Raw genomic sequence first — 14018 nt, forward strand, 5'->3', positions numbered from 1 at the left:
CCCGGTCTTTTCTCTGTGAATGATTGCTTCCCCCTTCTCCGCATTATTTTGCTCCGCTCAGATCCAAACGAAATGCACTCACAACACAGACTGTGTACAAGTTTAATTAAGAATAAATCAATATTTTGTGCTTAATAGCTACTGTGTTCTTGTGGTTTTTCACAGGCGTAAACAGTGATTATCTGAGCCGTGCTCTTGAGGTACAGGTACACTGTAAAAAATAATAATATGAATAAGAAGAGAAAACAATATCCCTGATATTTTGTGCTTCTAAGATCCTATGGAGAAAATTACCAGGATAAACACTAATGTTGGTTGATACAAATATGTTGCACGATATATTAGACTTATGCCCCACTAGACTTTTACGGAAAATTTCGTTTGGTCCCCAGGGGCCACTGCAGGAATACAAACAAACGCAAGCATGCACACACACTGACATCCACACGCACAGACACACACCCATACACACACATAATCCACATGCACAGACACACACACACACAAACACACACGCGCACACACATGTACGCACGCATACATACACGCACAGACACACACACACACACACACACACACACACACACACACAGACACACACATACACAAACACACACACATACACACACACACAGACAGACATGCACATACTACTACTTTTTTTAGGTATATACATAAACACGCAATACAGCCAAATTGCTCCACGTCATTTATTTTTGTGGAAAGCCAGTGCAGGCCTGAGCGGCGGTCATATTTTGTACCGCCATGCGGTACATCTAGTTTTTTTTTCTTCTTAAATGGATCTTCCAGTAAAATGTGTCGATGTGTCGTGAACAGCATATTCTAGAGCAGGTGTGGGAAAAGTTTAGAGAAAAACTGTAAAAAATAAATAATAATAAAAAAAAGATTTAACTAAAAGAAATGGATAAAACTGAAAAAATGAATACATTTAAAAAAAGAATAAATTGATAAAAGAATAAATTAAATTAAATTTGATGTAAATAAAAAATAAAAATATAAACATTTGATTAAAATAAATAAATTGATAAAAATAAATAACATTTGATTTAAATAAAACAAATACATTTAACAGTACAGTAATATAGTGAGTAGAAAAGAATGCAATAATGTAGCATATGTGTATATATAAATAAACAGTGATGTGACTGAATGTATATTGATATTATATTTAAGAAGTGTCTTTATGCTAATAAAGTGAGTATGTTTTTCATAATTAACAAGAAATACTAAATAAGTGTTAAAGGTGCTGACGAGTGATCCATGAGAGACAAACCTTTGTCACATCAGCAGATAAACAGAGGAGTGTTTATCACTGAAACTTCAGCATGAGAAGAAATCATTATAAGAGAGAGGGATCATGACAGACCCTGGAGAAACTCTGTGACCAATAAAGAAGAGCAATAAATAAAACACGAATAAGGGTTTTGAGATCTTTTATTTTTAATTATAAAAAAAAATAAAAAAATAATCCAAGGCTTTATAGCATTATATCTTAATGTTTCAATGCAAATTAATTTTGAATAGGCTTAGATTTAGTTAATTTTACATAAAGAAATCCTGATGTTGTTCTTTGACTTGTTTCAACACACCAACTTGATCAGAAGCTCCACCCTCTTACAACACTAACCAGGAAGAGACTGCTGTTATTTCTCTTTTCTGCCATACTGACTTTGTCTCGACAAAAGCAATAAAGAATCAGTGATCAGTGGAGTAAGAAGGGGAAAATTTCACAGAACAATTTGAGAAGTTTGTTTCTGATCTTTGTGATTCTCATGGTGAATCATTTTTTAAACCGTCGATCAGAAAGTGAAAGTAAAGTTTAGATTGCTGGAGCTCAAACAGTGAAAATGGCTTCAGCAGCTGAAGATGATTATATTTGTCCTGTGTGTCATGAAATCTTCAAGGCTCCTGTTATTTTATCCTGTAGTCACAGTTTCTGTAAAGAGTGTCTTCAACAGTTCTGGAGAACCAAGGGATCTCAGGAGTGTCCTGTCTGCAGGAGAAGATCCTCAAAGCCTCATCCTCCATTTAATCTTGCGTTAAAAAACTTGTGTGAGTCGTTCCTGAAGGAGAGAAATGAGAGGCGTTCATCAGGGTCTGAGGAGATCTGCAGTTTACACAGTGAGAAACTCAAACTCTTCTGTCTGGAGGACAAACAGCCTGTGTGTTTAGTGTGCAGAGATTCAAAACAACATGACAATCATAAATTCAGACCCATCAGTGAAGTGGTTTCATCATATAAGGTAAGACAAATGTTTCTTGATTCACATGTAAAGAATCATAACGAGTCATAAACACAGATCGTTCCGGATACTAACGTAACCTCAGTTCCCTGAGATCATGAGCATTGCATCAGTAACTGACATATCTGAGTAAACTTAGTGAGGAAAACTTCGTTTTTCACTGAATACTGAAGCCTGATTGGTTCACGTCTCTGCACCTGCACAGACAAAGGGCTTTTCAGTCCGCCAAAACAGGACCGACTGCCTATTTAAGTCACACCGAAAGCCATTTTCTGAATTTTTCTACTGATGAGCGGCAGCGTCGACTTGTGTACAGTAGCACAACAAACTAGACAATACTCATTCCCGTTATCTCAGTGAAACAGGGTTACGTTAGTAACTGGAACATTCCCTTTTGATACTGTTCACTCGCCTTGCATAAGTAGCTGACACTTATGGAGAACTCAATCCAAGAGCGTCGTGCTACTAGTGCAGAGTGGAAGAGAGCTTTATGACCTGAGCTCTAAAGGGTGTGGAAAGCATCTTAAGCACATAGCCTTGTGTTGGTCTAAGGAGGACTTTACTGTCATTAGCCCCAAACTCGAGGCAGAATGCGTCCACTGAAAGAGCCTGCAGATCACCAACTCGCTTGACCAATGCCAGAGCCGGCAGAAGGGCGTCTTTAGCGAGAGAGGCTGAAGGTCGGCCGTTGTGAGGAGCAAAGATCTTTGTGCGATCAGGCCTTCGATTAGGCCAAAAACAACCAATCATTGAGGTAATTCAGGAGGTGATCTCCATCTGTCTCAGGGGGAGAGGGCCGGATCCACGAATATCATAAGAGTGCGTGAAGCAAGAGACAGTCTGAATGGTAGGACTGTAGGATGGTAAGCCCCTTCAAACATGAATCTCAAGAACTGTGATGAGAGGCTATTTGAATATTAAAGTATGCATCCGTGTGGTTCAGACATCTCAAATCCATCTTCACTGGAACGAGGAAGAAGCGGCTGTAAAAGCCTGAGTCACTCTCACTAGCAGAGCTTGTGCTTCAGCTCGGAGGACGTGAGCGTCGATGTCTGAGACTGAAGTGTTAGTCACACTCCCGAAGCCTGAGAGAGAACTGGAGCGAGTAACTCCGTCAGACATGAACCAATCAGGCTTCAGTATTCAGTGTTGATTTGATTGAACAGGGCTGCAGTGATCAGGACTGGTTGTGTTTAGTCCAGCTGAACTACAATATAAATGCAGTTTCATAGATTTGAGGAATTAGTAACTACGGGGGCAAATACATTTTCACGCCGGCCCAGTTGGTATTGGAGAGCCTTTTTGTTTCAATAAATAACATTGTCATTTACAAACTGTACTTTGTGTTTACTCAGATTGCCTTTGTTTTATGGTAGGTTTTCATTTCTGAATCAATTTAGTATGAGATGGGGGCAAATACTTTCACTGCATTATATGATCATATCACTGTATTGTCTTCTCTTCACTGTAATCTGGTGTTTTAATGTATTTTTGTTCAATTCTAGGAGGAGCTCAATACAGCACTGAAGTCCTTACAAGAGAAACTTCAACACAATGAAGAAATGCAAGCAGAGTTTGAGAAAACAGTTCAACACATCAAGGTGAGGAAACAGAAACGAGAGTCATTTTCATTACAGCTGTTGGATCACTATATACAGTTATGATTTGATATTATGTATTCCAGTTTATTATTTCAGTAAATGACTAGCAGCAATCTGCTTCTGGATCCGTTTTATGTCGGGTATCCGAGTTTATCTTGGATATTAATGATGTGTGTCGATTGAGATGATTGAAGTGAATGTGCTTTGATTTCAGTCTCAAGCTGAGCACACAGAGCGTCAGATTAAACAGCAGTTTGAGAAGCTTCATCAGTTTCTCAGAGATGAAGAAGAAGCTACAGTCACTGCACTGAGGGAGGAAGAGGAGCAGAAGAAGCAGAGGATGAAGGAGAAGCTGGAGGAGATGAACACACACATCTCAGCTCTTTCACACACAATCAAAGACATGGAGGAGATGATGAAAGCCAATGACGTCTGCTTTCTGAAGGTCTGATTTCAGATCATTGGTTGATTGATTGATGATTGATTGAGTTCTTGATGATAAATGGTGTGTTTGTTCTGCAGGAGTTTCCAGTCTCAATGGAAAGGTGAGTGATCTGCTCCTGTCTCTGGTCTCTCTGGTTCTGATCCAAAGCCACTGCAGTTCTGACTCCTGAATGTTCTTCCAGAGTCCAGAGATCACAGCCGGATCCACAGATGGCTTCTGGAGCTTTGATTCATGTGCCACGATACTTGGGCAACCTGCCGTTTAGAGTCTGGAAGAAGATGCAGGACATCGTCCAAAACAGTGAGTCTGACAGCAGGAGATCTGAGCTGGACATGATGGATGGGTGGAGAGTTATAGGTTCTTTATGACAGAGATAGATAGATAGATAGATAGATAGATAGATAGATAGATAGATAGATAGATAGATAGATAGATAGATAGATAGATAGATAGATGAATAGATAGATAGATAGATAGATAGATAGATAGATGAATAGATAGATAGATAGATGGATAGATAGATGAATAGATAGATAGATAGATAGATAGATAGATAGATAGATGAATAGATAGATAGATAGATAGATAGATAGATAGATAGATAGATAGATGAATAGATAGATAGATAGATAGATAGATAGATAGATAGATAGATAGATACGAGTGTGGTGTTTGTTAGGTTACAATTTGTTTTTTAAATGTCTCAGAATAATAACAATAATAACTAGAATGTACATTTCCTGAAGAAAATGTGAGTGGTGCTTGCAGTGGCAAAACTCTGAACTAGGCAGATGCTAACACAATTAGCATTTTGTTAACATGATGCTAACATGTTTAACATTTTGCAAACATCTTTTTAACGAACTGCTAACAAGATTAGCATGTTGCTAGCATGATGCTAACACAATCACCATGTTTCTTGCATGTTGTGAACGTGGTGCTAACATGATTAGCATGCTGCTACTGCGTTTTAGTTAGCATTGTTGACAAGTTTTAACACTTAGCTAATCGCTATTAGCATGTAGCTATTCTGCTAGCATGTGTAGCATGATGGAAGTCCTGTTTGCTAGCATTAGTCAAAGGAACCAACCACCATGTATCTATGATGTTCTGGTGCAGAGATATAGGTCTTGCTGAGCAGTTGCTAGGGTACTCTGTCCAGTTGCTAGGGAGTGGCTTGGCAGCTGCCAATGATGTTACTTCAAAGACTGCTTGCCAGTATGAATGATATAAACCAACCGCAACTCCTCTATGACATTCAGATTACAAGATGTCCCTCTTTGGATTGGGTTGCTAGGGTGCTCAACAATGGTTGCTAGGGCGTGGCTAGGAAGTGTTGAAGGTGATTCATGATTGTAAGTCAAACACAACAGACAGTCATAATAAACTAATATAAAACAAAACACAGACTATAAGAGCCAATAAAATGAAGATGATCAGATGCTGCTGAAGATCAGACACACACTTACAGTTCTTCATCTACAGCATAAATCTACACAGATCTCATTGATTTATTGTTATTTAACTTTCCCAAAGTATCAGTTTCTCTTGATGGACACAAATGTCTGAATCTCATATTTCATGTTTGTAGTGGATGCCGTTAAACGCTGATGATAAAAACGAGTGTGAAACTAATAACAGCACTGACAGTGATCAGAGGAAAATGTGTTTGATCAACAGGACGAGTGTCATAATTCATAATAATCTGTGTTGGGTTCACTCTTGATCATTATATGAAGATCAGAATAAAAGAATCTGTTGATTGTGTCTCATCAGCTCCTGTGATTCTGGATCCAAACACTGCAGATCCACGTCTCGTCCTGTCTGATGATCTGACCAGTGTGACATACAGCGAGAACTATCAACCAGTTCCTGATAATCCAGAGAGATTTAACTGTTATTACTGTGTTCTGGGTTCAGAGGGTTTTAACTCAGGAACACACTGCTGGGATGTGGAGGTTAAAGAGAGTTTAGACTGGACTCTTGGAGTAACTACAGCATCAAACCAGAGGAAGGGAGGGGGTTTCTTCAACACTGATGTCTGGAGTGTGGAGTATCTGGATTTGTATTTTGAGGATGATATGCCTTTAGATTCTGGTTTTCGTGTTAAACAGAAGCTTGATCGTGTGAGAGTGAATCTGGACTATGACGGAGGAACGGTGTCGTTCTCTGATCCTGTAACTAACACACATCTACACACATTCACAACCACCTTCACTCACACACTCTTTCCATTCTTCTGGTGTTATAGATCTGGCTCTCTGAGGATCTTACCGGTCAATAGTCAGTAAACGTCACTCCTGTAGATCTGGATCTTCCTGCTTTCATCATGTTTCCAATATTTAATCCATATCACATGAGTAAGAGTGCTGTTGATCTGAATATCAGTACGGTGGCTGTGATTGGGCCGTGATGATCACATGACTGATATCCAGCACTACAGCAACACTCAGATCAATAAACAAGAAGTTTTCATTTATATTCCACTTCACACAATTAGACCGATTAGAGACCGTTTTAGCATTCATGTTTTCAGGATAATTGACATTTACCCGATTATTTCAGTCAATGTGTGTTTATTAATTTCTAAACTTTTTTGCATCATAATTATATATGATTATATATCATATTTTTTTCTTGTATTACATCAAATCACTGAAGCAGTAAATTCTGCACATTCTCAGTGTTTGTTCAACATGAGACTAAATGAATAATTATTTCAGTTATAGAGGAGAAATGATCATTTGTTCATTGGAATAAATGGATGTAAAAGGTTCTTGCTAATAATCTTGTGTTGTAAATAAATAAATAATATGTGATTATGTGATTTAATGCTCAGAGTGAAAGATTAAATGTTTAGGATGATAATTAGGGTTTAAGTCGTGGAAACAATACTTTACAGACGTAACATGTTTATTTTACCTTTCTTTCTGCCTTTATTGGAAACTCCTTCAGTCTTCCTGCGTTCGACAGACACACATTTGTAGTTTTGACGAGCGGCACAGATTTACAAGCCTCTGTTTTCCTCAAACAACATGTTATTATATATTATTCAATTCTATACAAACAATGATTTTTATTAACAAGTGTCATGATTTTTTGTACTTCATTATAAAGACTATTTAGATCAACACTTGATCCAGCAATATCCAGAAACGGGTGCAGCTATTAGGCTATTTCTCTGTTTAACTTTTTTTACATTATAAAAAACAGACAAAATTACAAAAATAAGGAAGAATGATGTTTGAGAGGTAACATGTATTATTCTTACCAATAGTGATAAAATAATTTAATATACAATTTAATTAAATGAATATTATGAACCTTTTTAACGGTGCTTTAACTGCAACAAATGCAACTTCTGTCATGTGACACCATATTTATTTGCTTTAAAACCCTTTTTCTCGACAGAAAGTGTTTCCAAACTAGTTTTTCGCAACATTTGAAATTAAATGGAAAAAGATTTGATGATCTATAATAAAAAAAAAAATCGATAATTGTCATTTCCATGTCGGTAAACATTTTGATGCACTAAACCTTTTTTCACAAACAATCTTTACTGGAAACATAAATCTAATATTCGATGTAAATATACTTTGACACTTTAAGTGACTCACCAGATAATAAGCACAAGAATTATTCCATCTGTGTATTTTTTTCTAACATATTGTCTATAGGTCACCCAAATGAAGGTTGACCGATTTAATTCAGCATCAGATATGGTAAACCCAGAAACTCACAAATCTGAGCATCCATGTTAATATTTTAATAAAATAAAATATTTTAAACTTTTTAAATGCAAGTAAGAGACCAAAAGTGATGCCCAGCCTAGGACAATCTCTCAAATATTATTATAAATGTGCTACAGATGTTGTAGTCATATTGCATGGTTGTGCTTGGAGTTTAATGTTTTATTTCTGATTATAAATCAAAGAAACATGATAAATTGTGCCGACATAATTTTTGTCCAGACTTTCATACAAAGATATTTTGAGGACATGCAGAAACAAGAGAGAACCAACTAAATATTAATAACTGATTATGTTGTAGTCAATGTTTGCTTTTTTTTCTGTCAGCTTTTAGTTTTTCTATGTGTTTTTTTTAGCATAGTTAAACCTGTAGCTGTAGTTTTTCTTTTTAGCCAAATATTACTTAAAGGGATACTTCACAGATTAGCATTAAGCTTTGTATCAGTAGAAACCCGGTAATATTTTGGAGTGACCGTGCTTCCCTCCCTCATGTCCCCCTGAGACCAGAGATTTCTGGATTGTGTGTCTGGAAAAAAACCTCAGATGACACAAAAATCATCATGTAGCTTCATGAGGCTTTTCTGTCCAGAGGCGAGAGACTCCAGCCAGTAGGAGGAGCTCATCCCGCATGTGTTCAGCCCGCCCATAGGGGGATCTCACCATAAAACGGCGTCTTTTCAGTTTCGAGTGACTAGTCGCCTAGTTGTATCATTTCTCCCAATACTGCCCTCTGTAACCGGTGGGCGTGGCTTGGGAGTGGCCTCGTAGGGCAGCGAAGCAAGTGCATTCTGGGAGTTGTTGTCTTTCATCCACATGAGCCAAAAAAACATTTTCTGGCTTTTCTCAGTCTAGAACGCATCAACTTCTAAAATAATTTCACATTTCCACTACATAAATGACCCAATTTAAATACACATTCATCTTTCCAGCGGTGAAATATCCCTTTAATAGTGGATTTCAAGGAAAGATTATAGAAACGCTTTCTTCAGGGATTGGAAGGTGGATTAATATATATTCTTCAAACAACAAATTTCTACCAGATAGTAAAGTCATTTATATAAGTAATTAAAAACGTGAATATCCCTCTGCCTTTATTATTTGGTGGCGATTTCAATGAGGCTCCAGATTTATTGCTGATAGATTTCCTTCTAGAAATGTGTCTAATATAAACACCTAATAGCAAATCTCTGTCAGTGTCTGAACCTGATCGATGCACAGAGATATCTAAACCCCCATATATACACTTCTACACTTGGTTTAAATCGGATTTTTCTCAAAAATCACGTAGGCTATAGACCTGTGGCTGATATTATTCAAAAATGATCCTCCCTGGCCATGCTACTGGAGGATGATGATTTTAAGTTCTTTCTGGAACTTTATCACCACATCATGCCACATGTAGACTTCCTCTATGCCAAGCTCCAGAAGAAGAACATTGATTCGGTCCATATCAAAGTGAGCATCCAACAGTTCCAACAGGAAATACAAAAGATCAGGTAACTGTATTCCTGTAATATGATCATTATTTGGTTTCTCTTTCATTATTAACTCTCTCTCTTTTGCCAATATTATAATAAATTAGCTTTGTCCTTTGCAGAAACTCTCTCCACTCCATTGGTGAACAAAGCAGTGGTTCTCAGCCAACAAAGAGACACCGGGTGATCAGTCTGGAAGAACGTGAAAGGATTGGAGCAGAGGTGAGTTTGTTATAGAAATCAGTCAAAATACTATTTTACAATATTGTTGTGCTGCAGAAATGTCCTGCCTGGATATCATATTCTACAGACTCAAGAAAACAATTTTAGTTTGGTATAAATCCTTACAAAAATCATCATTTTAATATTATTTTAACAGCATCCCAAAAATAATAAATTGGCAACATAAATATAAATGATCAAATTAGGAATGCAAGTTATCGATTAATTCATTAATCTTTAGTTGATTGACCTTATCGATCGATTAACGATTAACTGATAAGTGGCTATTTTCCTGAGAATGTAAATTTCTTACGGTATCAATAGTGTCTTTAACATAAAAAGCAAAATATTGCTTATATACTGAATAAAAATGCATGTTATATTGATGTTTTATTGTAACCGTTGGGATACGGTACAGATAATGGCACAGAAAATTAAAATGCATAAAAAATGATTGTGGACTGGCACCTGTTGCATGTGAAACATTAAACAACATAACATACATTTTAAATAAAAATCTATATGGTTACGCTTAGCCTTCACAATATTAAAGGGGAAATGAAGCAGTCAATCAAGTTTACATGATTTACTAGATGGATTTTCACTTTAATCAACAATTATATAAGAAACATGACAATGTAAACATATAAAAGAAAAACGACCAAGGAGCCGACATTGTGCAGTATTCTAACCTATGACGTCACGGGGTTGGTTGGCTCAGGAATATAATAGGAATATGTAGGAATATCCCGTAATCAAACTGTCTACACCACGACACTTTGACCACAAACAACTAACATTAGGTACAGTCATTATTAGCTAACAGCTGTAAGCATGAACTAACTCATGCTAACTTAGTGTTTAGCTAACTTAGTGAAGTTTATTAGTACCAGACAAAAACACAGCATGGTAAGTGTGTGCGCCATGGTGATGCAGGATTGACTGACAGCAGATGAACTCTGACACGGTGGGCTTCGCAGTACAACAGCCACGTTACAACAAACACATGCTAACTTACGAGACGTTGAAGAGAGACAGGAATATGATGGCAGACATCGCAAACATATGTTTCAATGTGCAGTTTGTTTACATATAACGTTAGACGTCGTCTTTTTGTCTGGTAGCCTACTAATAATCTTCACTAAGTTAGCTAAACACTAAGTTAGCATGAGTTTTATTTATTTAATATTTATTTGACAGGGACAAATGCATAGAACATTGCTTTATAAAGAATACAAAGTAGATGCCATGCATACAGGTTTATAGCCATGACTAATTTGCAACCCCTGTCCCTGGTTAGGCTTGTAAAATTAAAACAGAAATTACAGAGTAGGCCTATTGAATTAAAAATGTATAACCATTAAAATACATGTATAAATACATCCCATACATGAAAATAAGATATGGGCTTAAATAGATGTAAATAAATGTGAATAGGAGCAGGCTTCACTCAATGTGTACACTTGTCAATTTTAAGAGTGCTGGCCTAGATAATTATAATACATAAAGTGGGAGAGAGGCCACACTATGCTTAAATATGTTTTTATTTGTATTTGCACAAATTTATTACCACTCTCTCCCACTTTATGTACTTAAATAGATGTAGAAATCAATATAAAACTAGTCTAGACACATTTAACAATACAAAAACACAAAAATTTGCTTATGTCTGTGCATGCTAACAACTTTGTTTGTATGCATTGTTGTATCCTGTACAGTCAGTGTTCACACAGTTGTTTTAAATGTGTATTAAAAACCTTGAGTTCTGTCAATGTTTTAATTTCTGATGGCAGAGTGTTTAGTTCATGCTTACAGCTGTTAGCTAATAATGACGTTAGTTGTTTGCGGTCAAAACACAGTTTGATGTCGGGATCTGCTGAACAGAAAGGAAGATATTTAGAAGAACGTCAGTAACCAGACAGTGACATGGAAGTCAATGGTATCTAAAACTGTCTGGTTACTGACGTTCTTCTAAATATCTTCCTTTCTGTTCAGCAGAAGGAATTAATTCGTACAGGTTTGAAAAAAACATGAGGGTGAGTATATGATGACAGGCTACTACCTTACATTTATATATTGTTTAATTATCTCTACAGGTCTGTGACACAATCCTGGGACACACTAGGGAGTGTTTCTCCTTCACAGACCACCTTGTCTGTGCCATCTTGTTGCAGGGGGACAGGTTTGACGAGTACAAGGAGACCTTTCCTGACGATGCATTGAGCAGCACCATCAGAGCGTACCCGATGCTCAATGGAAGCAAGCTCAAGACAGAGCTCAGTCTTATCTACAGCAAGCAAGAGTTCAGTGCCTGCCGTGGTGCTGTGGACCTATTCCAGCTCTTTATGGAGAATAATCTCGAAGAAGTCTTTTCCGAAACTGTGACTCTCCTAAAAGTTATCATAACCACACCCATGACCACGGCTGAAGCTGAGAGGTGCTTTTCAACCTTGAAAAGAATTAAAACCTTTCTCAGAAACACCATGACCCAGGAGAGGCTGAATGCACTGGCATTGCTGTCCATGGAGAAGAGACTTGTCACAGAGATGACTGACTTTAATCAGAGAGTAATTGAGAAATTTGCTGGCCAGAAAGAGAGAAGAGCTAAATTTATAGTAGGAAAGATGCTTTTTGGTACTGATTTGTTGATCTGAAATGTATATAAAGAAGAGCATTGTTTTATGTTCAAGTAGGAAACATGCTTTTTGTTGCTGCTTTGTTGGTCTGAAATGTACAGACCCTTTCGTCTGAGATAACGTGAATTCACTTAAGAGACCTACAGATCCTTTCCAAAAAATTAGAATATCATGGAAAAGTTAATTATTTCAGGAATTCAACTTAAAATGTGAAACTAATATATTATATAGGCTCATTGCTTGCAAAGTGAGATATTTCAAGACTTTATTTGTTATCATTTTGATGATTATGGCTTACAGCTTATGAAACCCACAAAATCTAAATGTCAGAAAATTAGAATATTACATGAAATCACACAGTAGTTACACAGTAATCCCATGGTCATTGAACCAGGTTTTGGTTATTTTGGCAGTGTGGGCAGGTGAAAATCCTGCTGGAAAATCATCTTCATCTTCATAAAGCATCTTCATAAAGCATCTTCATAAAGCTTTTCTGCTGAAGGAAGCATGAAGTGCTCTAAATGTCCTGGTAGACGGCTGCATTGACTCTGGACTTCCGCAGGATTTTCACCTGCCCACACTGCCAAAATAACCAAAACCTGGTTCAATGACCATGGGATTGCTGTGTAACTACAGTGTGATTTCATGTAATATTCTAATTTTCTGACATTTAGATTTTGTGGGTTTCATAAGCTGTAAGCCATAATCATCAAAATTATAACAAATCAAGGCTTAAAATATCTCACTTTGCAAGCAATGAGCCTTTTTTTATAAAATTAGTTTCACATTTTAAGTTGAATTCCTAAAATAATTTAACTTTTCCATGATATTCAAATTTTTGGAAAGGGTCTGTATATAAAGGAGAGCAACATTATGTTCAAGTAGGAAACATGCTTTTTGTCACTACTTTGTTGGTCTGAAATGTAAATAAAAAGAGATCAAAATAGCTTTTTTTGTTTCTGCTTTGTATTTCCCTCCTACACAAAAGTTGATCTTCTTCTTCTACAAAGCCCTGTGCTCCTATGGTACAGTTAATACCTCGCACCTCAGATTAACTTGGGAAAGAGAGCTTGGGGTGGATATCTCGGAGAATGGTTTGGTCTTTAGCCAATAGGCTTTTAGTTTGCAATAGAGCAAGAGCCATTCAGCTTAGGATTCTCCACAGACTACATATTACGCCTCTTCTAAGACACAATTACAATCCAGCTCACTCACCACTCTGCCCCAAATGTAAATCTGACATAGGAGATTATATTCACTGTGTATGGGATTGTCATGTGATCCAGACCTACTGGTCCAGAATCGTAGCTCAATTGAATAACATCTTAGGTTTGGCCTTGGATCCTGACCCTTTGTCTCTTCTCCTGGGTTTCCCATCATGTAAACGTATCTCTAATAAGCATAAAAGACGTCTTTTTAGCCTGTTAACTTTTGCTGCCAGGAAGAATTTACTATTGTCGTGGATCAGCGATAAACCTCCCTCTATGAACGGATGGCATTCAGTCATTAGAGAGACTATTCCTCTGGAACTTCTAACATGTTTTATTCACTCTACAACTGATATTTTTATTCGCACTTGGACACCATATTTGGACAGTAAATGCCTCTATTTGGGGTATTCGAGGG

General features: G+C 37.0%; 2 protein-coding genes and 1 long non-coding RNA gene across 3 annotated transcripts in view; 2 read left to right on the forward strand and 1 right to left on the reverse strand.

Moving 5' to 3' along the window:
• Nucleotides 1-1641: 1641 nt before the first annotated feature.
• On the forward strand, nucleotides 1642-7129 carry LOC309511995 (zinc-binding protein A33-like). Its single transcript, XM_082187400.1, has 6 exons — nucleotides 1642-2264; nucleotides 3770-3865; nucleotides 4080-4310; nucleotides 4388-4410; nucleotides 4492-4610; nucleotides 6087-7129. Exons 1-6 carry the CDS (start codon nucleotides 1869-1871, stop codon nucleotides 6599-6601), a joined length of 1380 nt encoding a protein of 459 aa, XP_082043526.1. The 5' UTR covers nucleotides 1642-1868; the 3' UTR covers nucleotides 6602-7129.
• Nucleotides 6643-14018, reverse strand: part of LOC309512042 — a 31638-nt gene continuing 24262 nt past the window's right edge. Inside the window, exon 2 of the long non-coding RNA XR_014210869.1 lies at nucleotides 6643-7634. This is a non-coding gene — a long non-coding RNA (uncharacterized lncRNA). The remainder of the gene's footprint in view (nucleotides 7635-14018) is intronic.
• LOC309512015 (zinc finger MYM-type protein 1-like) lies at nucleotides 8245-13161 on the forward strand. The gene is made up of 3 exons (XM_082187424.1): nucleotides 8245-9555; nucleotides 9657-9756; nucleotides 11853-13161. The coding sequence occupies exons 1-3, from the start codon at nucleotides 9395-9397 to the stop codon at nucleotides 12408-12410; spliced, it is 819 nt and encodes a 272-aa protein (XP_082043550.1). The 5' UTR covers nucleotides 8245-9394; the 3' UTR covers nucleotides 12411-13161.

Source organism: Leuciscus leuciscus, assembly GCF_965113295.1.
Source record: "Leuciscus leuciscus genome assembly, chromosome: 13".
Taxonomy (NCBI): Eukaryota; Metazoa; Chordata; class Actinopteri; order Cypriniformes; family Leuciscidae; genus Leuciscus; species Leuciscus leuciscus.